Here is a 26765-nt window from a genome sequence, read left to right on the forward strand (position 1 = left end):
GTAGGGGGGCCAGTTCCTTTCCCTGTGCTGGTTATGGTTCCCCAGGAAGATCTGGTACCCAAAAAATCACATAGCTTGGGTAGAGCTGCAGGTGCCCAGAGTGCCTTGCCCGGGAATCGAACCCGGGCCCTTTGGTCAGTAGTCCAACGCTCTACCCACTGGAGTACCAATAGGTTTGAAATTAAACAACTGAAAAACATTTTAATGATTTGGGATTAAGCCAGCAAATTGTGAATGCTATTTATCTGTTCATTAAAATACTAAGAAAATTTACCAGGAAAATTTGTCATTTGTTCTTTGCATTATGTTTAGGAAGGAATAATTTGCTGCCAATAGTATTATTTAGTAAAAATATACAAAAAATATACTTAACTGGCAGTATGAATCCATGAAGAGGTCTCACAGTCACCGATTTAACCATTCTCATGACAAATTCTGATCATATTTTCCCGGTAATCTGTCAGTGTTTGTGTATGAGAAAGGATTATGTGAACTAATCATTATTACAACTACACAACCTTAATTTTAGGAAACAATATTTTTCCTACGATTTGCATCGAGAGAGACAAGTCATTAAACTTGGGCTAAAATTAGTACAGTAGAGGAGATACTTTATGGTAAAATATGCTAATATTTGATCAATATCATAAGTAAAAATTTCTTTGTTGGAAAGAAAACATAAATAAGAAAAAGTTAAATGGTTTTCTACGCATGATTTCCTTAACACAAATCAATTATGAATGATGTCAATTCCCATAACTTTTAGGGAGGGAGGGACAGGAATGTGCAAAAAGGGACAAACAATGAAAAACACTCTCCTGCACGAGTTTGTGGACCACAGTGATCGCCATGCATTTCAATCGCACACTCACTCAAGGTTTATGAGAAGGAACCCCTTCAAAGTGCTGACCCACCAATGGTGCTTAAATGATAAGCTAAAACTAAAAAGGAATAACCTAGACATTCATACTCACACAATCACACTAAATCAGTTGCACTGGCAACCACAGCTGAAAAAGCCACGTGCACACACAAGAGTATGTGAGGACAAACCCTTCACCAGTAATCCAGTAAGTGTTCCACCAGTCACACTAAAACAACCACACACAAAACAGGAAGGACAGTGCGCAAAACACTTGGCACCAGGTTTTTCGCCAACCAAGTGGGCCTCTACCAAGAGGAATGATTTTATTTCCTGAATTACGACCGATGGGGCACTGATGAAGCAGTTCCACTTTGTAAACCTTTGGCGTGCGTGATGGCAGCTCACGAGGGCAGTCCCTGCGCTCACTCCACGCAAGCCCAAGAGGGAGAGTGTATGAAGTCTTGTTGTGCATGATAGTTTTTTTTAACCCTTTTCTCCTCCCCCCCAAAAGATTATATGGCAGAGGGAATTGAAACATTTTGTTCTTTTGCAGCTGCAATAATAACATTCTACCACTCTTTCTTTATCTATTGACTCATATTTTCATAAATTCCAATTTTAGTAGCGTCTCTTTCACTTCAAATGGAGACCCATTTGAGGACACAGTGTTTTTAACGAATAAAATTATTCAAAATTGTTGTTTTTTTCTGAACAGAAATTGCAATCCCTAAAATTTTAAGGATCATTCAATTTATTTGTGACAGCCGAGTACGGAGCCCATCCTCCCAATTGAATTGCTCATTCATCAAACAATTCATGAAAGCTAAGAAAATACGTATGGTAATTTTTTTCAACACAATAAAAAAATATATATGAACACAGAATCCATTAGCTAATAAACTTTATACAAAAAACATCTTCAAAAGAATTTTTAACACCCTACATTCAAAAGAAGTCGTTAGTATTATCTGCCAATGAATTCTTTAATTCATTAAAAGATTCTTGTGCCCAACAAGTGGGAGTAGATTGTACAACAAAGAGGAGTAAAATAGGAACAACAAAGAGGAGTAAAATAGGAGAGAAACTACAGGTAAGGTGAGAGAGTTCAGAATTGCAAGAGGTAATGCTTTGAGGCAAATTCCCTTTTTCCAAGAAGAGAAAGTTTTACAGAGGGTAGCACGTATTTGATTGCCCATTTAGAAAATTTCATGTTAATGATTAGTGATCATTACATTGGCACTATATGTTTACAGCATAAGGGAATCAACATCACCAATTCATTAATTTGACTGTTTCATCAAAAAGATACAATATTTGATTCATTTGGCTGTATAATATTGAGTGCCACTTAATAATATTACTAAAATAGGGGTACCCAAATGCACATTATGTGCTGGCAAAGTCAAAATTTTAAAAAATGGCCGTAATTCAACTGTTATTCCAATTTGCACAATGTTCCCAAAATTTAGCTTTTTTTGACAACACGAACTTATGAGATGATTTCCAGCCAGAAAGGTGGAGCGTGGGTCCATTGATCAAAGTGGTGTGGGAGAGACGCGCATATCAATATGAAGAACAAGAAATTACAACTTGGACGACTTCACACTCCCTGCCCTGTGCTCAGCGAATAATCAAGGCACTGAGCAATGCAACTACGTACGCAATTGAGGATTCAATATCACTTTTAAATTATTTATGGAGTAAAATAAATTATGCTAACTTTTCCACGGATATGGAAAAATCATGATTACAAGTGGATTTACAGGATAACTCAGATCTTTACAAAGCACCAGCAAAGGAAATACCTTATATTCCCCTTAACTCTTGGAGTTAACTTATATTTGAGTAAAATTACAATTTATATGAGAAAATTCAAGGCTCACTCGAAAAGGATTCATGAATAAAAAATGGATGTTGAAATCTCTTGGCCAACAAATTTCATCCATCCATCCCTCTCGTAGAAGAATGAATTGGTTACAGGGTGTCCATCATGCCCTTGGTGAGGGAATTCTCAAGCACAAACTCAAACTCGTCCAGGGACTGAAGTATTTGGCACAGAAACATTGAGAGGGATGGATCACGCAGGAATGACTGCTCCTCGAACATTTCCAGCGTTGTCCTCGAGGCTGAGAGTGGGGCAATCAGGCGATGCAGCAGGTGCTCCCTGCCAAAGCACAAGCCAACCTGGTCAATGCACACTTGTCCATTTCATGACATTTGAACAACAGGGGTGTATCCAGATTAACATTTTTACAATTTTTACTGCGATAGGAATGCAGAGATTGATTTTTTTTCAATTCATGCAAAACGCTACGGGGAAAATGAACAAATTTTAAGGCTTATCATTTATTGTTCATATGACAGTTCAATTCTCATTTTGACCTCTTCTTTTTAAAAAATTTTGACTATTACAGTAATTTGTATTGAAACTATATCTATCATCAGAAGATAAAAATCAGATCAATTTAGTTCCAAGTGATACCAAATAAGGAAATACTCTTCCTCTTTGTTTTTATTTTACTGAACTGACAAAATTTTGACTTAATTTGACTTTGACACACAAAACCATACTTTAAATTTTCAGGGACACGCATTGAGTTTTGAGCTTCAAACTCTGCCCACATAAAGGACAACAACAATTATGAGTTGAGGTTATTTAACACTAGATTTCTCCACTTTGGATGCAGACAGACACTCACCTTGAAAGCGAATGCATATTGATGATTAAATCAAAAACCGTTACCCTGGAGCACATCATTGGGAGGTGACATGCAAACACCACCACTTCATTAAGAAATGAGGTTTACTGACGGAGAGTCAAGTCTTAGTTCCTCTCTTGATAGGCACGCAACACACCTTAACGATGCAATTTCACACGGTAAAACATCACTTGCTTTGACCCGGACTGGATTACCTTGATTTCCGAGTTGCGTTAGCAATCATAGTCATGTGCAATGCACATGCCTGCGATTATTTGTGACGTTGTATGTACCACATAACATCTTGATCCTTTAAAGCCATTGGAAATTGAGCGAGGGTGAGAGAGTGCCCAGGCTCTTGGTCCCTGGCTCCAGGAGCACTCGGCCGGAAATTGAGGGATCTGGGTCAAGGCCAATGAATTTTACACTGCAAAATTCCTGTATTTTTATGCATATTAGTGGATGGCTCCACCAAAGATACAGTCGTGCCATCTCCAGCAGGCCTTTGAATGCATGACTAAAACCTTATAAATGATCTGTATCTGCCTTTATCAAGTCCTTGAACTTTTAATTTTATTATTTTTTGGCTAATTTCTTTGGCAAATTTCATGTTGAGCCTTGTGCATCTCATAATATGAGCTTAAAATCTTTAAAGAGGGAATGACTCATTTCCCCTATTGTGTGTGTGGGATGGGAGAAAGGAATGAGTAATCCTCACAATGCACACCGATCAATATAATTATGGCTGGTAATAGAAATGGACCATTTTCAATGAAGAAGACTTAAATATTTAAAGAAGTCAGTGTGAAGTTTGGGACAAGACGCAGACATGTGCGGGTCTCTTCTGGAAGAAGATGCCCAAGCAAACTTATATTTCTACATGTAACAGTAGAAGGGAATGTATTACTCGGCCACAAGCCAGTGAAAAGCTGTCTAACACTGCTATTCAAGTGGAGATTTCAAAATTAAACCACTGCTTGCTTACTATTCCTGAACCCAATGAGCCTTTAAGGGGTTTTTAGTCCAAAACAACAGGTATAATGTGATGTGGAGGTCACGGCTAGCTGTTGCCTCCTAACGCGTACAAGGCATCACCCTCATGAGATAGGGGTGACACATGCCATTAATTTATTTAATGATAATCCTGAATTGCATTTTTCCAAAATTTTGTAGCATCAGCACAATGCACAAAGTACAAGAAGTACTTTTTTCTAAGAAAATTAGGGAATTTAGAAGCTGTTGCTACCCATTTCATAAGATATGACATAAAAATTCATTACCCACAGTTCAGATTTCACTGCATATAGATAGGCTGAGTAAAGAAGACATTCAAATGGAAAATAAAAATTTTATATCTCACACAAGTTTTCTAACGAAAAGTATGCCAGAGATTTCTAAAATCATTAACTTTTAGCATTTCCCTCGCGACACATTTTCAATGACTAACTGTTTTAGCATAAAAATTGCAGGTCTAAAATGAAGATTAAACACAACATAGAATGAGAGAAAAATCTGTCCACACTGGGATGTGAGGACCAGAGAACCACCACGAAAAAAGAGAAGACAGTTGAAAGGAAACAAAGGCAAGAGGGAAGACAGTTGGTTGAACACAGAACTCAAAATTTGCAGTGTGGAAGTGTACCTGTGCATGCAAAAATATGCAAGTTGAGAGACCCTCCCTCTCACCTGACGCCAAGACACACAAACAGCTGGAACTTGCCATCCTTGCCCAGGGTGCGGCTTGAGTTGCCGATGCGCTCAATGAGCCGACAGTACTGCCGCACCACATCACGCCCTCTCGTCCTGCTCTCCGAGCGCGACCTCCCCCCCTCGCGCCTCTCCCCCACCATGCGCACCACTAGCTCCTCCTTCACCTTGACTGCACCAATGGAGAATACACAAATTCACATAAATGAGGGCCGAGAAGGACATAGGGAAAGGGCTCCAACATGGCATTCCCATGAACGCGCGCAAAGAAATACATGCATACCCTCTCGTGACTCCCCCATATCCACCCACTCGTGTTTCAACTGCACGTACCAATTTCTCAAGAGAGAGAGAAATAAAAAGAGTCATGCATGAGTGTGACTCAGAAAGTAAAGGTTGCAGGGAGTCTAGAAGACGCTCTCGATTATTCATTGAACAAATTCAAAGAGCATAAGAAACATTTTTTATTTACATGCCCTTGTTAAAATACTTGTATAGCACAGGGATGAACTTCATTGAATGGGATGATTGCTCTTCCACTGCTAGCCATTACAATCAAGTGATAATTCCATTTTGGGATCATTGCCATCATCATGAATCCACTTATATCTCAAATATGAATGACTTTACGGAAGTAAGCAAAGGAAATGACTTTGGTGGCTGGGACTGTTTTCAGGATGACAGGCACCTTGCCCCCTTGGACTGCTCCATTAGAAACACAATCCCATCCTCAATGGTCTGATGCATTTACCATCTGGGATCATAGCAATGAAGGGTGAGAATGGCGCTGCAATTCAAAACAGAGTCTGAAAAACTTCCACTCCCTTTCAAGTGACGTCCCATACTTAGCAATCAACCTTAACATATCTCACTCCTCCTCCTTGAATCGTATGCTGCCACAGAAAACAGTATCGAAAAAGAAATATAATTATGGGAGAGAGGGAATGCCACCTGCAATATTGAGGCAGCAAAGAGGCTGGCCGGCAAAATAACAAAGCAGTTCCTATTCTAGAACTGTCTAAGGAGCACCTTAGGATTCTAAGCATTATGCTTCCTATAATTCACTGAACATATATTTTGGTCAAATGAAATGCTTTCACAACCCACAGAGATCCCTGAAAGTTGCTATTCAGTTCAAAATCAACACACAGCACAGGTAGTACACAAATGTATTTTAAACAAATTTATTTCCGTAAGTCAGATAGAGCTCGGCTCTAGCCATAAAAAGAGGAGGAGGTTGAGTGGTCTCTAGAGTGAAAGGCATTACCAAAATAATCCCACAGGTAGAGTTTCTTGCCAAACAGCCTGGTCGCCTTGAAGCCGTGGAGGAATACCTGTCCTAGGCAGTGAACCAGGCCAACCTCCCCACACAGCAGCAGAGTCAAGCCCTCCTTCTCCTGCTTGGGGCGATAGTAGTACTTCACTATGCTGTTCACAGCATCTCCTGCGGTATGGAAGAAAGAGGCTGAAGTGGGGCATTCTGGAAAATGGATGGTACCACTCACAAATGCCAACGGGGTAAAGAACTATTGACGCTCAACGTTTCATCACTTCATTACAGCAAGAATATGTTTTCATTCACTTTCAGACCCACATGATATAATATGGAAGGATTAATTTTGATACAAAGATAGAGAGAAATATTAGACGGAGAGACTGAAGACATTGTTAACTGCCGAAACACATGAACTCAATTATGATTACAGAAATTTATGCTAAGAATTTTAATCTGCGACTTTAAACTTATTTATGCACCTTCTTTTTAAAGGAATTTTGTGATTTGAATAACATTTCTGACCCATGCATGGAGACACTGGACAAATGTGAACAAATAGTTGTAATAATAATTGTGATTAATATCATTATTATAATTGGTATTATTATTACCAGCAGTTGTGAATGACATCCATTTGGTGATATAACTGAATGGATTGTTTTCTATATTTCTTCGGATTCGCTGTCAGTTTGTTTAATTCTTACATAATTTTTTTGGCATGATATTTTCCCAAAGTTTCTTTTTTTAAAGATAATTCATTTAACATGAGAAACCTTCATAACTTTGACTAGAAATCGCTGGATCTCTAAGGAGGCATGACAGATGTTATATTTAATTTGTAAACCAAAGATTTTCAGTCAGCCAACTTTATAATTTTAATTTAATTTTTAGTAAATTCCAGGTTAAAAAGGAGCAGATTTTTTCCTAGAAATAAATTGAACTATCATTTCATTCATACAGTAAACCCCTAGCTTTTTCCACAAACCTCATTCTTTGCTTAGACTTTCCTCATTTTATTGTACTCTATCTTCACTGTCATTTAATTTGAGTATATGTAGGTGTATTCTTAATTTATATATGTATATGTATGTATGTATGGGTGTATATGTGCGTACTTATGTATGTATTTATGTATGTGTATGAATGCATGTATGTATATGTGTGTTTATGTATGTGTGAGTGGATATGTATGTATATGTGTAATAATAATAATAATAATAATACTTTATTCATTTTAAAAATGGTACAACCATATTAAATGTCGTCAATCATAATATTACTTAATATATAAACATAAGTTCTTAAATGTGATGAAGATTGTCACAAAAGAATTCATCCAATGAGTAAAGTGGGTGAGTAAGTAATCAGGTATATACCCTATTCTTGAAACTCTGGATACCATCTGATTTCAACTGAGTAGGCAGATAGTTATACAGTCGTATGTTCATATTGTGAAATGTGTTGTAAGTTGATGACAATCTACAATAAGTAGTATTTAGATTCGATTTACCTCTTGTGGAATAGTTATGGAGGTTGGATCTTAATTGGTAAGTTTCTAGATTAACTTTCACATGAATCAGAGCCTTAAAGATATACAAACAAAATACAGTCATGATTCTATACCTAATAAAAAAAGGTTTGCAGGAATCACGTGGTGGTATATTAGCAAGAGAGCGAATAGCTCTCTTTTGCAGTAGCAAAATTTGTTTAACATGAGGGGAATGACCCCATAACTCAACACCATAATTCAAATGACATTGAAAGAAGGCATGGTAAAGTGTTAAACGATACTCATTTGAAATGATAAAGTTGAGCTTTCTTAACATATAAACAGCTTTACTAAGTTTATTACAGGTCTGACTGATGTGAGTCTCCCAATTAAGTTTTGTATCAATATAAATTCCTAGTATATATGTATGTATGTGTGTGTACGTATGTGTATGTGTGTGTGTATATATATATATATATATATATATATATATATATATATATATATATATATATATATATATATGTATTTATGTGTACACATGAATGTAACTATAAGTTTAATGCCTAATATAATATGTATACAATGATGTGTTAAATGGAGGAAGGGACCATTTGGTCTCAATTTTGCCCAAATAAAGACCTCTATCTAGCTATCTATCTATCTATCTAAACCTTTCCAGACTTTTGATACTGAGATTAGAAAAGGAGATTCTATATAAAACCTCTTGGACTTGATTCAAAGAAATTAGAATTACTGGCATAACTTGTGCATGATCAGAAAATTGTCACACGACAAAAGATGACTTTGCTCAGCTGAGATTGAAACTAGATATATTGCCAAGTACTATCAGCATGGACTACAACCTACAACATGGTTGAAAGGCTTGCATGTTCTTATGACCCCTAGAGCTGTGCTGCCACGAGCAATAATAATTGCTCCTGGTAGGGTCACCCATGCCAGATAGGTCAAAGGTTAGGAGCCAGACGAAAGGTAGTCCGCGCAGCATCTGTTCCTCAGTGAGGCGGCTGCAAAGGCCTCTGACCCCAGTGGGGTGGCCATTAGAGTGATGGCATCACGTTAAAAACACCACTGAGGAGGGCAATGGGATACCACCACAATTATTCAACCCAAGATAACATGCATTACACAATTATCATAAAGAGCCCTGGAAACAATGGAAATAAGCCCACTGGGACACGTGCCATACCAGCAGCGGAGGAGGCAAGGTCATCAGCACTTGACATCTTTGCAAAATGAAGCGAATGGCAATAGCGGAAAGAAGAGGTAGAGGAAGGATGCCACCACCAAAATAGGGACTTGGAACTGAACAGGGGAGAGGGAAGTTGCGGAATATCAAGTGAGAAATGGAGGGAGGATACATAGAATTGAAGGAGAGGCAGAGAGTCAAGGTGAGGAAGCCATAACAATGAATAGGACACTGGGGAAAAGGGATGAGAAAGTGGAACAGATATGTTATACCCACCGCCTCAGTGGAAAAATTTCTGACCGAGGATAAAAAGAGGGGTAGAGTTGAAGTAAAATGGGAAATTCCAAGAAAGGAGTAAGGAAACTGCCGAATGAAACAATATGAACAACACTTAGAATAAGGGTTATAAATTCATGGAAATACAGGAAATGATTAAGGAGATGGATGAGAGAAGGAAATGGAAGAATGCAACCACAGAATGAGAGGGAAGAAGTAAAAAAGAGTGAAACAATAAACTGAGTCAAGAACAGAACAGGGCATAGGAAACATTGTGAAAGAGCTGTGCACTGACAAGGAGAGTTTACAGAGATGGGGCATACATTAAAGGAGGTGAAGGAACTGTCAGGGCACAATGAAGAGAATTATATTCACACAATAAGAGATGCAATAAATAAAACATTAATGGAAGAAGAGTGTCTGGGAAGATGGAAAGAACAGACAGAGGAAATAAACGATAAAGATAATAGGCTAGGTAGTTTGGATGTGGATGGGGAATATGATGCCAACGATGACAGCTTGGGACCGGGAATACTTCACCGCAAGATAGAAAAGACATTAAAGAAAATAAAATGTAAGCAGGCAGGGGGAACAGATAAAATCCCTTGAGGACTACTCAAGAATTAAGGAAAATAAAGAATGAAGAGTGAAGAGTTTTCATAGGCTCATTAATAGCATTTAAGGAAGTAATTTGGCTGGAAGAATTTGGCAGATCAGTGTTGATATCATCCCAAAAAGGGAAAGCAGCAGTATGCGAGGCCTATAAGAGTGTGGTTTGGTCTCACACAAAGCTGCAAAGGCATTACTTATGATCAACAAAAGACATGATATTCCTCACATAACAGTAGTATAATGTCTCGTATGGTTCCCAATCTGATGGATAAAGGTTGCCAAGTGATGGATCCGAGGATTATAAGACTACTCAAATCTTGGCATTGGCTTCCAGCCAGCCGAATGAGAGGTAGGGAAAACCCAGCCTCCAAAATCAAGGTGTCCAGCTAGGTGATGGTGCACGAGGGGTCATGCCCGTGGTCCCCCACGTGGAAGCCTTGCCCTGCGCTCCCCACTCACCCAGCATCTGCTGTATCTCGGGCACTGTGGGCTGCCGCGGGGGTCGGCTGCGGTGGTTGGAGGAAGGGGACGGAGGCGAGTGCTGTGGCAGGAGGGGCGAGAGGAGCAGCAGGGAGGATGGGGGCAGGGGTGGCGGCGTGGAGCACGATGAACACCCTTCGCATGAGCCCCTCCTCCGTCTCCTCCGACTGCCGTGGGCCGCTCCCTCGCCAACCCCCTCCCCCCCGTCCTGCAGGAGATCCTCCCTCGACCCGCCACGGCTCCCCCTCGATGGACGACCCATCCCCACCTCACCCGGGCTGTGCCACAACATCATCTCACCCACCAGAAGCCTCTCGGTTGAATCATCGTCCACCCCACACCCCAGCCAACGACCACAGGGGAACCTGGCAACGACAAACACATGGGGCACTGAGACACACACACACACGCAGGCGGAGGGGTCGCAATGAAAGAACAACTTAAGGGTTAATTAAAAAAAAAGACGGAAGAATAACTGCCATCCAACGATCTCTTCTGCTTCATTACCAAGAGTATGAGGCAGGAAAAACTCCAAGATCTCATCACATTAACCAATGGATTTGTCAATTTCCTGGACGGAATGGCACAAGGGTTACAAAATGTCAAATGTCAAAGATTAATTTTATCATCATACCATTTTATTACACCACACTGAGAAATGTTTTCGCCCAGCCAAAGGCCAACGCAGTCTTCATTGCTAGAAATATCATGTAATTTTTAAATTGTCAGCATAAAAGAATACAGCATCAAAAATACACTGGGGTAGATCATAAATGAGAAGGAAAGTGCCAAGTTGTGACCTCAGGGGAACTCCTAAAGTAACTGTGATTTTAGCCAACATATGAATTTTTGTGACTATTATCCGAGAGCAATCATGTAGGAATGAGTGGAAGGTATTATTAACTTAAACGCAATTACTGAAAACTTCCAACTTTACTGGGGTAAGGGTAAGAAGGACCTGGTTGAAAGCTTTCTCAAAGTTAAACTGTACACAGTCGATTAGGCAGCACTATTACAGGTGGGTTAGATACGACCCACCTACCTGTAATGTGTAGCATGAGTTATCAGTTTTGTAATTGTCAAATGGTGTGGGAGAAAGCAATGCTCTTGTTTGAAGATGGAAGTGAAACAATGAGGCATAAGTTAATTGAAAAAAAACTTTTTGAAATCTCACGACAGCAAAGGAACAAGGGAAATCAATGGCTACATTTTAATTGCCTCAATTTCTCTGAAAAGAAGTAATGAAAGACATTTTTTCCATTTAGCTTTAAAATGTGTTATTGCGTGGCACAGGCTTAGCCGTGGGGTAGCACAACTCCTCAGGGCACCTTCCCGAAATAAAAGCAGGTTGACAATGAAGAATCACTGTGAAGGGATTTGATGGTAGCATGCATCTCATCACGGGTAAAATCAAGCTTGGATAAACAATCAAACTCTTTCCCATTGACTAGAACCTTAAATAAGACACTGTCTCCTGCATTACTTGGTGTTTCATGTTAGGTGTAAATGAGGGAAGACTAACTTGGCAGATTCCAATAGAAATTTTATTTAGCACAACCAGTTTTGTTGCAAGGTAACATTATCAGGTGCCTTCCCACCCACTGAGTCAGCTGTTAAAAGTACACACCTCTCAACGGCCCTCGCCCTCCCTCAGCCACTAGCCTCCCCAACCCATTCATCCCCAGATCCTTCCCATTTTTACCCACTGGAACACACCCCCTGCCACCTCTCCTCATTTCACCCCCACTTACCATCCCCCCAGCTTACCCATTCATTCTTCCCCTTCAACAGTTATTGCACAGATGTATGTAATTAGTATTTCCCATAATGCTACCTGATGATGTTGCCTTGCAACAAAACCATAGTTGTGCAAAATAAAAATTCCAGCGGAATCTGCAAAGTTTGGTCTTCCCTCATTAATGCCTCGTAGCACCTTCAAGCTCTGGAAGTTCCTATGAATGACTGTACATATAACAGGCAGAAGCGACGATCATTGACCCTGTTAAGGTCAGCCATGCAGTCTGTTAAGTCATAGGGTGGGATCTGCAAACTATAGGTAGTCTGCACAGAGACTTCCTCAGGCCTTAAAGGCATCTGATCCACGTAGAGCAGCCATTTCAGAGATGGTGACATAACACTATTGAGGAAGGGAACAAGAAATCAACTCAATTACTTTTCAAATGAAATTATGATGGAACCAAATAATAAAAAGCATCCAGGCAACTTTAGGACTTGACCCACACGGTTAAAAACTTTAATCCAGGTATGGGAAGAGCGGGAGTTTATTCTGAAAGTACTTCTTCAAATCAGTTAGCTTTCTGGATGATTAAGAATTAGTTTGCCAGTCAGCCAAAGGGTAACATTCACTACTTAGCACATTACAGAATCTGTGTGATAGGCATAGGATGAGAGTTAACCCCAAGACAACAAAGGCAACGAGTTTCTCAAGAAGAAGGAAGGTTAAGATAAACATTAAAGTTGGAGGACATAAACTAGAAGGGTTCAGCTATATAAAGCAGTGTTTTGAAGAAGGGTGGGAGGAGGGGTTGGGACATAAAAAAGAATAGCATTAGATGAAGAAGCTTTCATGAAGAGGTGGTAGTTGATGGCAGCCACTTCAAGTTAAGACAAAGAAAACAATAGTTAAAACTTTTATGTGGAGTGTAATTTTGTGTGCCTTCGAAACTTAGACAAGAGGATAAGCATAGATTGGTCACTTATGAGATGTGGGTGTAGAGAAGAATGGAGAAAATGAAAAGGAAGGGAAGATAATCCAGCAATGAAGTTCTCGGCATGGTAAGGGGAGAGAGATGGCTGTTTTCTGAAATTTGAGGAAGGCAGGACCAGTCGATGCGGGTGAGACTGGGAGAGGATATTGGATGCTGGGAAAAAAAGAATCAAAATAAATAGTTTATTATTTATCATACATACCTAATTTTTTTTCTACTAAAAAGTTGTCGAGAGACATTTTTTTTTTGCTGATGCTGCAAATTGTGTAAAAATGAGACTCGTAATTATCATTAAATAAATTTCTGGCATGCATCACCACTGCCTTATTAGGGCAATGCCTCGTACGCATGGCATGATGCAACAGTTTCCCGTAACCTCCACATCACATTTAGCCTGCTGTCTTAAAAGCTTGTAGAATTTCTGAATGGTAAGCAAGCAGAGGTTTGATTTCCAATTTGTTTCTTGCATTTGTGCAAAAGAGCAGCGTGAGACGGTCTTTCATTGGCTTGTGGCTGGGCAATGCATTCTCTTCCACTGCTACATTTAGAAAAATAAGTTTGCTTTGGTATCTTCTACCAGAGCACCCATCTCGTCACAATTAAAAACCATTTTGGTCCAGTAACCCTGAGAACTTATGAGCTTCTTGAGGTCATCGATGAAATTGCCAGCAACTTTTGACTCAGAACTTGCTGCTTCACCATGCCTTACAACACCATGGATGCCGGATCTACTCATGAACTTCTCGAACTACGCACAGCTAACCATAAGTACTCCTTCAGCCACTGATAATCCTGAAATCTTTGAATGAGGTCGGCAAAACTCACTTTTCCCTTACCATAAATTACATTCTCATCATTAGCGTCGAACTGCAATTGCTTTTTCTTTATCCATGTGAGAAACCATCTTTGTTAAAAATTGTATGAGACATGATAAAAATGCTGTAAATAGCTGGAGAACATACATTCAAATGATGCAAATACAGGGTTTGAGAGTAACAGTAATAAACTGCAATTAAACATGACTTGCATTCAATCACACGAATACTCTCTAAATAAATACAGAATTGAGATGAAAAAAGTGAAAAATGAATCAGTGGAATGCTAATATATACATAGCAGGACATATACCAAGACTTTTGGTGCAATAGGTAATGCCCAAGGCACAGGGCATATATCGTAAAGATGGGTTGAATCCTAAGGTTGACTGAATCCAAATCCATTCTTCCATTGAATCAGAAATCCAAACTGAATCCAAATTCCACTGAAAATTCCACTTCATTGCAATCCTCTGTTTTTTTCATTTCAACTGCCAATCCTCACACTTTATTTAGTGTTGAATACCAATTCATGCACACATTTATTTTTTACAATATTTCATATCATTGGTACTCACTTTGCAACAATTTCAGGGTGTGAAACTCATTTTCCTTGACTTGGAGTTTTTTCGCTTCGAAATTATTGCATTGTGATGCGATTTGCGGATGACTCCAACAAAAGCTACCGCTGCGGCATCACCCGCAGTTTATTCAAATTAGCACTTACTTCAACTTTCTCCAAAGCAACTTTAGATTTAATGTAATTAAATATACGAGGTGGCTTGAAATTTAAATTCTAAAGGGTAGTTTTGTTAATTATTTAAATTAACAGATAAAATAATTATTATAGTTCAATCATTTCCATTTCTGTTGACTGCATTTTATGTATAAAAAGAGACGTTTCAGGCGTGATATGGTGGAATATCATGATTAATTAAAAATAGCAATTTTCCACAAAAATAATATAAATATATTTTTGTGGAAAATTGCTATTTTTAATTAATGCATTTTATGTGATATTCATGTGTGATGTATGATTCTTATTACTTTGAAATACAATACCGACTTTACTATGGGCTAGCTGATGACATGTTCACTCTGTGTATTGAGATGTTTCCCGGTCAGAGTGCATAACTGGTAAATATCCTCGTGATTTCAGGGGTGCTCACACAAGATGGTCATAATGGCTTCTTCACCAGTGATTCATGTGACAAAAGGAAAAATCTTCAGGCTAATTCATTGCCAGAAGCATCCCCTAAGGATAAGCATATCTTGATCTTAATCTGAGAGCTAAGATCTCTTTCTACTTTGGAATACATTTCAGAGTTTGGAATGAAGAGGGAAAATATATTTTTTCCTGAAGGGAAATTAGGGACAAACACCATTTTATCATTTGCCTATGACACATACTTGACACCAAAATGCTAGTACACTCGTTTCCATTGGTTAATGGGGGGGGGGGTTAATGGTGGTCATCACTCACTTGTACGAGTGCCCGGTGATTTCGTTGCGTACAACCACGTGTTCCACCATCCATTTGGGGGAAGGGCCAGTGTCATCGTGTCCAATCCTCAACGTGGTCAGTATTCCAAGATTCTTGTGCTGCAAATAGGCAAACATGACCCAATTACTGCTATGCACCAACGTACCCAACTTCTTGGAATGTAAGCTATTCCGCTTATACATGTTACTACCAAATCTAGGCTTTGTGCCAATGCAACCATGCCAATATTTGGAACAAAGGATGTGTTTTGAAGTCTTTGCACTAGGGGAGAGAATTTCGACATGTGGGAGATAGGGACACATTGCACACATACAAATAAGTCATTTATGAAACCAAAGAAGCCAAACTTATTCCACTTAAAAATGTACCTAATTCTTCTATTAAATTTAGTGCAATGGCTATTTTTGAGGCATTTCATGTGCCATGAAAGTAACTTTGTTCTCCCACAAAACTCACACCATCTAACCCCTATTGCAGCGGATCACTCTCCGGAATCCTACTTCTCATATTGTGCCTGCGTAACCATTATTACTTCTGAAATAATTAAACAATTTTAACACTAAAAATAATTTAGATTCACTGCTTATTTAATGGCAAATTTATATTAATTTATTTTGACCAACATAATTTTTATAAAATTTCAAAGAATCATCGTACACCACAGAGAGGGTGAAAAGGCATCTTCAGAGCAGCATACAGTGCAAACACGTTCACAGCAGCAAAAGGGTTAAAATGCCACCTCGGAGGTAGTTTCTATTTTCCTCGAGGGTGGCACTTGAGTCAATTTCCATTTCAGACAACCAGCATCAGTCCACAAAACCATTTCTTTTTATAATTCATTTATTCAAGGCAACCAATGTTCATGTCATACTAACATGAGCAATCATGGACAAAAAAATGTGAATTATAAAAATATTAATGCCTGAAACACCTTATGGATCACATGCATAACAGTAATTAAATGTATAAGCCTTAAAAATAACCAACAACTTTCATATAAAATAAATTCAACTACTTCTCAAAAATAAAAATGATTGACAACACTGTTCTGTGGTCATAAACAATTAATTATTTACTTTCATAAAGGTACTGGCTAATTTTTTAATCATTTCTATGGCCTTTTGGGCCTGGATAGATATTTTTCAGTAGTATCCCGATCCCTCCTTGAGGTGCTTTGTGGAGAGCACTTTTGAGTTCGTACACCATCTGTCGGATGGGACATTAAACTGCACACCCCCTGGTGCCTTTCGTTAGGAGTAGGCTAATGCCAATGCCAGGTTTCCCTCCACCCTTCTACCTTTCCCATCCATCCCTAAAAGACTTCAACTGTCGGTCACCTCCCCTAATAACTACTAGTCATGAACAATTGTTTTTTTCATTTGTACAAATAAATGTGGCAGCCAGTCGTCAAACCTTTCCCCTTTTCATCATGCCCTTTCATTCCTCCCACTCTCCTCTGCCCGTTGCCATGCCATCATCGACCCCACATCATACCGGATCAACTGTGTCCACTGCCATTCCAAAAAATATTCCTTTTTGGTGTTTTTTCAATTGATCGGTTCAAGCATATTCATATGAATTTGTCAATCCAATTGGACGTTACAGACTGATCCCTTTCAGAATTTGGGAGCTAATATGCACTGAAATTGAGGCTGGGTACCATTCTTCTCACAAGAATACCGACTGAGCTGTCTTTACTCAGAGAATGACTAATCACCCCACTCAGAAATGTCCTGCCATCTACAACACTGCATGTATATCCTTGAGTGTCCTCCTATCACCCCGTGGCAATGACAAAATATTTATTGTCCATAAGATGCAGCTAATCTTGCAACATGGTCCCTATTGCCGCATTATTTCACCTTTACTCCCAAATCGCATGTCGAGTGATGAAGACACACTCCGGTCCACAGCACGATCGAGAAAAAAGGCCTCTCAAATAATTACCCTTCCAATCAAATAAGTTTTGTTTATGCCCCAATTGCAATAAAGATAAAAACAATTATCATTTTGAAATTGTTTCTACCCATTTTAAATATAAAACTGGGACATTGAGATTACCAACAGTCTACCATTTTTTATACACAATTTTCACAGAGCAAGATTCGTGGTTTGGAAGGATACGCCCTGCCTTAACGTACAACCACAGCATCCTCAACCTCAAATCACACAATCATGTTTGGTTTGACATAAGAGGGTTAAAAGCTCACTTTATATTTAAACCTCATGGAACATAAATCCAAACCACTGAGAGTGGGGTCAGTTCTCTTCCCTGAGTCACCTGCATTCCCCAGAAATACCTGGTAGGCCTAAAGAATCATTCAGCTTAGGTGAAGCTTGAAGGTTGTCCAGAGGTGTCATCTGGAGGTTGGAACTGTGCCCTCATCTCCATTGCCACATTTTCAACCACCTACGGTACCATGCACCCTTGACATTTAAAAATATTTTTAGCAATGCACTTTTTTAACTTTTGAAATGTGAAAGACAAGTGCCTTGTCCACACGAGCACCCGACCCCGGGGACTCACATGGAAAATGAATTCAAGGCTTCCTCTTGGGATCTTGACGGGACTCGTTCCGCCTAGAGTACCGGCTGCCGCCACCCATGCATTGGCTGATGTCATCATTGCGCTGCCTTTGCTCTTCGCCGGGAATATCAGCACCCGATAAGGAATCTCTATATTTGGAGAGAGAGAGTGAGAAAGATCAATGAATTCACAACCAACACACAACAGAAACATCACTTGTATCTCAAATCTCAGAAATTGAATCTGAATTCTGAATCCTGTTTCCATCGAATCCCAAACTCTCCAGTTTTTTGTCTTATTTCAAATACAATTTCTTTTATAATCAATAACATATTCACTGAATAAGTAAAATTTTTTAAAATTTACACCATTATAACAATATGAGATGCTTTCCGAAGCCACCAGAGCAAACCGAGTTGAACGCTGCAACCTGATTTTGTGTTCTTTAAAAAATATGATGAATCAGATTTTATTCTGAGAATAGTTTCTTCTTCTGTGGATGCTAAAACCAATCGTATGACTGACTGCTGGCTTGCCCATGACCCTAAAGATGTCCCCAGGTTGTTTCCAGGACAAAATTTCCAGCAAATGCTAGGAATTGTGTCCAATGAGGGTGAGGTCATGCTACCGCATTTCTTTAGCAAAGGCGAAAATATCAACAAAGAAGTTTATTTGCATGTTCTGATGAAAATAGAGAAGCCGTGGATGGACATTATGTCAATGAGAGTGTGTCATCTGAAAGGCGATTTGTTTCCAGCAGGATGGTGCACCAGTCCACAAGCGTCATTTGGAGCAAAATTGGTCGCTGGACATCGATAAGTTTTGGTCCAAAGAATTCTGGCCTCCCAACATACCACATTTCTGGACATCTGTTGGACTAATATCTGTAGAATGTGGTTGAAAAGAGTCACCAACAAGTCCAGATATCCAAACGTTGCATCACTGAGAGCAAGTACCGAGCGAAATGACATTCGCTGACATGGACTATGGCACATTAAAAGGGGCCTGCAAACTCTTCAGACCAAGAAGGGATGCCCTCGTTCAAGCAACCGGGAGATACATTGCATAAATTTGTTGTTAATGATCATACAAACTATTTAGTATGAAAAATTTTGCAAACATTTTCATTTTTGTAGTAAAAACATGTTTTGGAAAATTGCTTAATTAGTTCTGATTTTTGCCCTGCACCCTGTATGTCTGTGCGGTGACGCGTGTGTGTGTGTGTGTGTGTGTGTGTGTGCGAGTGCGTGTGTAATTCAATTCAATTTATTCCTTCACCATAAGCATAGAATTATGCATGGCTTTGTCAATACATGTTTTACACTTCATATCAATAAAAGACGTTATGCAAAATCAAAACAATATGAAAAATACAGATACATACAATTTACAATTTTCTTGGGATTAACACATTCCAATTATACATTTAAAATGGTATACATTAGAAAATCATCTACACTATAGAATAATTTACATGAAAGTAGTTTTTTCACGGCACACTTGAATTTAAAGGAACTTTTGATATTTTTAATATAAGCAGGCAATTTATTGTACATAAGTATTCCCTGATGATCTATCCCTTTAATCGTTTTATTTACTCTGTGCTGACTTACATGGAATGCATTTTGGCTTCTCGTATTATGACTATGAAGGTCACAATTTTTGTGTGTGTGTGTGTGTGAATGATTATGTGTGCGAATGTGTGGCGAGTGGTTTTTTTTTTTTTAGAGGGAAGGGAAAATGCTCTTTACGCACGCACTTACGCCACACACAAGGATAAGTACGACATTGGGCTCTGTCTGGTCTCGAACTCACTTAAGGGTGAATAACCACGGGTTCCTGGATGTATTGGAATGCGGCCGGAGTATGCCTTGGCGACCCATACCAAGTAAAAAAATGCCCTCTTTACGTGTGTGTGTGTGCGTGTGTGTGTGCGAATGTGTTTGTGTGTGTGCGTGCATGTACACATATACACACACACACACACACACACACACACAAATGCCAACGTAACTTTCTCCAAAAACATCAGAAAAAACTTGCTACCAATAAAAGAGCGCGATCATCACAATGGCCATGATGGCAAAATGCACATGGCAGAGGGCATATTCACGCAAAGGAGGCAACACCAAGAGAAGTTGACCTCCAGTCCAACTCCAGATGAGTAACCAGCACATCACTTACTTGTGTTTGTGTAGGTGTTGGTGAAACAGAAGTAGTCCACAGCGTTCAAAGTGAGTAAATGGTACAAAAATTGCTCCTTCTCATCGTCACTCCTGAGAAAAGCGTACCTCTTGTACAAGCTCCTGAAAGATAAAAATCATCACATCACACACAGCTAGGTTTCACGTGTTGCGCCGTGGGAGATTCTGAAAACTTCTCTATTTATGAGATGCCTCATTCAACAATTATATCTTATGACAAACTGGAGGAGCATACACAACCTCATGTTTCCATATGAAAGGACTCTGTACTTTTCCAGAGAATCAAATTGATGGTACAATGCCTTCCAACAACTATACCATTTAATAAAGGAAAAGGGAAAACGTCACACACTGAAACTAAAAATTTTAATTTGTCTCCCTTTCATGTGAACGCCTAAGAAAAATTCTTGGAGCTGACTTGACAACTCATCAAGAGTGAACTGTTTCTTACATGTTGTTTACACATGGGGATATAGCATTCAGCATTATTTCCAATTATTCTGCAACAAAAATAAATTCATTGGGATTAAAGTAAGAAGAAACTTAAGTTTAGGATTGAGATTTGGGACAGTAATTAAATACGGGATATATAAAGTGGCATGATAGGACTAATCTTGTATTTCGGCACAAACTTGAGTGCATTAAATTTTTAAAAATTGCATTGGGTTTATGATGACTCCAATTTTTATAGATGCACAGACGAGAGCAGTCAGTATTCACAGCAATCGACTGACATTCCAAAATCAGTCCATTGGAAAATGCAACGTAGAATAAACATCCTGATTCGTGAGCTCACCTTAGGAGGGCATAGTCACTCAAGAGGGCTCGAAGGTGAGTAGAGAGAAGCTTCTTCTCCAGTGAGAGACGAACCCATGCCCTTGCATATCCTATCTCAGTCTTAATCTCTGACATTCCTTGGACACTCCTGAGAGACAAACATAACAACATGATATTCAGCCATTGATTCTTAGTGACACACTTTGCAGGATCGTAAATGAATGCAACAAATCTTTTAATTCATATTATTAAGATCCATAATTAGTACAGAAAATGTGAAAATAGTAATAGGTAATGCAGAAACCAATTAACATTAAAATGCACATCATGCAACAAGGTGTAATTTCAAAGGAAAACTCTGTCTAAATGACGGCACAATTTGTTCCTTGTGCGTGATATACATACCTGCATTTTTATAATAAGTCAGCCAAATATATTAAATTAAAGCTTAATGTTGATTTCAGTTTATAAAAACTGGAAAGTTAAGAGAATATGGCTTTAAAATTTAGAAATAAAGACAACACATTCAGCCATTATCATCTAATACAAACTTCCTTGGGTTGAAGTTCAGTTATGAAATGGTGAGGCAGATATAGCAAGGGGTGAAGAGGGGATGGGGGAGAGGGGTTGGAGTGGAGAAGGCAGGGGCAAGGGGGAGGGCTATGCCAAGGGAGAAAAACAAAGCACTCGAAGGGGTGGTCCTTGAGAGGACCCATGCTCAATGAGAGAGGGAGCTTAAAGGATCATTCTGAACAATTTCCCACTGTCTCCACTTGTGTTCAATTTGGGTCATTTCTCTCTATGTTGTGTGCTGGATTTCCAGTTGGCAATGGCAGTGATGTGACCACCTCTAAAGGTGTTTGCAAGCAGTGAGTCATTCCTCTGCCTCCAGTTTTCAAATGCCTCCAATGTTCCTCCGTCTGCTGGTGAAGCCTCCACCATCTGCCAAATGCAAAACTTTTTTGCAATTGCCACATGACCTTATGCACACAAGATTGAAGGTTGGAGTCAACGTCACCCTTATTCCAGTCAAGTCTTTGCAGGTTTTTCATAGGGTCAGGAATTCAGCTGTTGATGTTTTGATGGTTTATTCTCACGGTGTAGACACGGGGTCCTCATTTGGCGATCCTTATATGCACAGGGTACGGCAGTTAAATCCAAACAAATAAAACTTTTGTTTAATAGCAAATTTATTAAAAAAAACACATGAAAATGAAATTTTTTTACATACATGTAGTGGTATCTGACAAGAGTAACATTACTCAATGTAATTACCCCCTTCAGCTGCAATGACCGCCTCCAATCTTGTCCTGAATTGATCGCCCAAACTCTTTAAAACAGCGCTGTTCATATTTATAAATGCTGCTACGATAGCGGAGCGTAGAGATGCAGCATTAGGGTGCCTCGTCTTGTTGGTATTCCCTTTCCACTACGCTCCAAGCATATTAGTCGAGGGGGTTCAAGTCCAGGCTATTCGGGGGCTAGAACTCCTTTGACCAGAATATGTCAACGTTATCTGGGAGTCAGTTTTGGACTAAATGACTGGTATGTGCTGGTGCGCCGTCCTGTTGAAAGACATACTGTCTCCACAAGGTCACAGTTACCATCCACGGTTTCACGACATTCTTCAAAATTTGCAAATTCACAAAAACTTGCGAAATTCCTCTGAAATCAGCACCTGAGCATTTCCTCGAATGAGGTTTTCTTGCCGGGTAAGGGAAACCTTCCCCAGACTTCTCCAAAGCATTATAATAAGCCACAATATCGTAAACAGGTGATCTGAGGTACGTGAAGACTCAAACTATTTCGAAATATAACACCCGGCACGAACACTTTTGATAATAGCGGCTCTTCGATTGTAATCCCCACTTGTACATAATATCTCGGCCATTTTGAGGTCATGACTGCTTACTAAATGTCTATAGATTTCAAGAACGCCAATCGCGATCTCCAGTATAACTACGATACGGTGGGAAATTCCAATCGAAGTACATCCGGAGATAAGTGCCAAACCCTGTATATCCTCGGACTGTGCTCAGGCCATATCTAATTGGCTATTGCTTGCATTCTCTCTCCATCTTAATTCCAAGGAGGAGACGCTTCCATGATTAGTTCAGGGCACGTCTAATAGCATCATGCCTGGAGTGACCTTTTTCCAGGCAGATTCATATGTCCTGCTTAGTCACAGGGTCCCAGGATCTTTGCTGTGTGAATCGGTTCAGTGCCATGGAAGAAGATGCCATGGTTTGGAGGAAGCTGTGCTTCTCTGGCTGGCTCATTTATCAGGATAGCTCGGATGCATCTCCTTCATTAATTTCAAGAAGTTTTTCACACTCCATGATCACTCAATATGCCCTGCTTTCTGCTGGTCTTCCCTTTTTTGATTATTCTCTGACAAACTTCTCACCTTTCCCACCATACCTGGAATCTCCTTAGTTTCCCTTTCTGTCCATTTCACTTTTTCCATTCTCCCCCACACCTTGAAAGCCTCCAACCTCAAAGACCAAGTTTCTGAGCCACGCAATCCTAAACTCCACATTAACTTTTCACTTTTCTTTTCTCCACCTATCTCTCTCCTTGTGATTCTTTGCATCAACTCCTTCCCCTCCATAAAAGCTTTCTACTGTATCCCACTTTTCCTTTTGCTACCCAAATTACTTTGCCATTTTTGTCTGGAAAACCTTTTAAATAAGTAACCTGTTCTACTTGCTCTTGTTTAAAACTCCCAACTTCACTGCTCATCTCAGTCTTCCTATCTCTTGAGAACATGATGGTCTTCATTTCTTTTCATTTATTCTCATTCCATAGGTTATGGGTTAAATGGAAGAAGGGACAATTTGGTCTCAATTTTGCTTAAATAAAGACCTCTATCTATCGATTTATTCCAAACCAATATCAACACACAATAATTGTAATCCTTTGCCTGAATAGCTAAATTAAGCTTGATCATCTGCACAACTGAGTTGATAATTTCTTCACTTACTTTCAACCCTATCTCCAGCCAATCATACCACTCTTACCAATTCCTTTGAATACATGTTGAAATGCAAATATGATATAGTTAGCCCTATCGTAGTCATCTCAAAACTTGACCCATGCTGATTCTAATAAATCCACTTGAGTGGCTTGAGATGCGTACAAGATATGGATAACTTGCCTCGCTCCAGTCATCTGCAAAATGCTCATTGATTATATTTAATTTACTCTCCTGAATGCCTTTGCAAATCTATGGAACAAACAATTATGCCGGTTATACTCAATATTCGCCACCCCATTGACAACAACTTTGATTAAGTGCATAGGTTAGAGAATTCTGATGAACTCCATGCTCCAGAGAGAGGTTAAGGGTTATAAATACATAAGAACCATATAGTAAAGACATTAAGCTAGCAGGGTATAGACAGAGAATATGATGTAGATGAGGGCAGAGCTTAGGTCCAGGCTTACTCGATGGCGAGGTAAAAAAAAGACTAGGGAATCGAAATAAAATTAGGCCATAAGGAGGAGACAAAATTCATGGTTAGTTTGGGTCATCAGGGTTAGTTTGTATACCAAAAAAGAGAAAGGCAGGCACATGTGAGGACAACAGAACAATAAGTTCGATTTCTCAAGCAGCCAGAGTGGTCCTCAGGATTAACGACAAGAGGATGCAGAGTAGGGCAATTGATTACTTAGGGGATGATCAGTTTAGATTCAGGAAGGGGAGAGTCACACGTGGCAGTAACGATATCACTAATCAAGAGGAATATAGAATACAATCAGGATGTACATGTCTGTTTTTAAGATTTCAAAAAGGCATTTGAAAGATTGAGAATTTTGAGAAAAGAAGAGTGAATTGAGAAAAACTAATTAATGTATTGCAGAAAATAGTATATAAATATAAACAATTTTTATTGCTCTGGGAGCAAAGTCCCTTGGAGCAGAATACAGGTTACATTAGGTTTTGAAACCTATGGAGTGAAACTGGTTCTAAACTGGTGAAACAAGACATAATTATAATCAGTTGAACGAAACATATAGTACAATACATACATACAAATACAAAGAACAATAGTTAAATATTTAGCCTGATAGAACAGTAATAAGGTATTTTTGGTAGTGTGGTAGACAGATATTCAAACATTTTCCTGTTGAATTGGGATGTGTTCCTGGATAATTTTACATTATTAGGCAAACAGTTCCATAGTTTACAGGATGAAATACTGAATGACTTTTCATATATAGCCGTGCGGTATTTGGGAAGATGGAATGTTTTTGTAATGCGGGTTGATCTCTTTGTCGTAAGTGAATTGAATATAAAATTTTCATATAAATATGAAGGGGTTTTTGAATTCAGAACTTTAAATAATTGTGAGGCCTTTTGAAGCATTCTCCTCTGATCGAGTTTTAACCAATTCAACATTTTATAGTAAGGAGTTACACGTTCATTAAAACGCATATTAAAAATGAATCGTAGACAAGAATTTTGGAGCCTTTGTAATTTGGTACTTAGCTCCTTATTCACATCAGCGTAGACAACTGAGCAATAGTCGAGATGTGGTAATACTAACGTTTGAACAAGCTTCTGGCGTAACGTTATAGGGATTAGGTGTCTGAAATGCTTCATTGTGTACAGAGTTTTGTGAACTTTATTAGAAATGGCATTTACTTGATCGCGCCAGGTTAAGGTGCTGCTTAGATAAACTCCTAGGCTTTTCACTGTATTTGAGTAGTCAATTTGAATATTTAAAACACTTATTTTAGGGAGATCACTTGCGAGCAGCATATGTACATTGGCGGTGCTTCCAAAGATTATCGACTTGGTCTTTTTGGGATTCAGATTTAGCCGATTTTCAGTCAGCCATTCACAGATGAGTTGGATATCCTTGTTGACCAAGTCAATGGCATGGTTAAATTCAGAGGGGTAGGACTCAAGATATATCTGTAGATCGTCAGCATAAAAGTGATGTTTACAATGAGTTATTATGGTAGCTAGTTCTTTTATAAAAATAGTAAATAATAAAGGCCCGAGAATTGACCCCTGTGGAACTCCACATAGGACAGGTTGGAAAACAGATACATTCCCGTCTTCATCTTTAACAGCTTGCTGACGATTAGACAGATAGGAGCGAAACCAGCGAAGGACAGAGTAAGAGAACTTGAGTTTGCTCATACGTTCCAGTAGTATGCCGTGGTCTACTGAATCAAAAGCCTTGCTCAAATCGAGTTGGACTAAAACTAGTAGTAGGGTGGAGGTAAAGAAGACTAATCTACAATCTGCACGTGCCTCAGACTGCTCAGGTGCAAATAGGGAACAAAGAGTTTGGATACGCAGTGCTAGGAAGAGGAGTTAGACAGGGGTGTCCACTACCACCCTTGTTGCTCAATGTACGCAAGGCCCGTCCAAAAAGGATCCAACCATGCAATATTTAGAGAAAAACAGTCCACCTAGAAAAATGAGGCTTTAGACCCCTTCAAAGTACTCCCCTTTGGACCTCACACCCTTATCCCTGAATCTCATCCACCTTTCCAAACAGTTGGTAAAGTCCTTTTTCGGACTGGTCATCAACTGCCTCTTTGCATTCTCCTTTATCTCATCAACTGACGGTCTGGAAG

The 26765-nt window shown here is 39.2% G+C and overlaps 1 protein-coding gene across 1 annotated transcript in view; it reads right to left on the minus strand.

Annotated features, from left to right (window-relative positions):
• Nucleotides 1-1827: 1827 nt before the first annotated feature.
• Nucleotides 1828-26765, minus strand: part of pns (DENN domain containing pinstripe) — a 95470-nt gene continuing 70532 nt past the window's right edge. The window contains exons 19-26 of the mRNA XM_071591468.1: nucleotides 21190-21318; nucleotides 20374-20495; nucleotides 18190-18338; nucleotides 15642-15760; nucleotides 10594-10979; nucleotides 6539-6715; nucleotides 5251-5443; nucleotides 1828-3029 (exon numbers count right to left, since the gene is read on the minus strand). Of these exons, the coding sequence (XP_071447569.1) occupies nucleotides 2840-3029; nucleotides 5251-5443; nucleotides 6539-6715; nucleotides 10594-10979; nucleotides 15642-15760; nucleotides 18190-18338; nucleotides 20374-20495; nucleotides 21190-21318 (1465 nt within the window). The 3' untranslated portion in view covers nucleotides 1828-2839. The remainder of the gene's footprint in view (nucleotides 3030-5250; nucleotides 5444-6538; nucleotides 6716-10593; nucleotides 10980-15641; nucleotides 15761-18189; nucleotides 18339-20373; nucleotides 20496-21189; nucleotides 21319-26765) is intronic.

This window comes from Hetaerina americana, unplaced genomic scaffold (genome assembly GCF_022747635.1).
Source record: "Hetaerina americana unplaced genomic scaffold, ioHetAmer1.1.p SCAF_47, whole genome shotgun sequence".
NCBI classification, from domain to species: domain Eukaryota; kingdom Metazoa; phylum Arthropoda; class Insecta; order Odonata; family Calopterygidae; genus Hetaerina; species Hetaerina americana.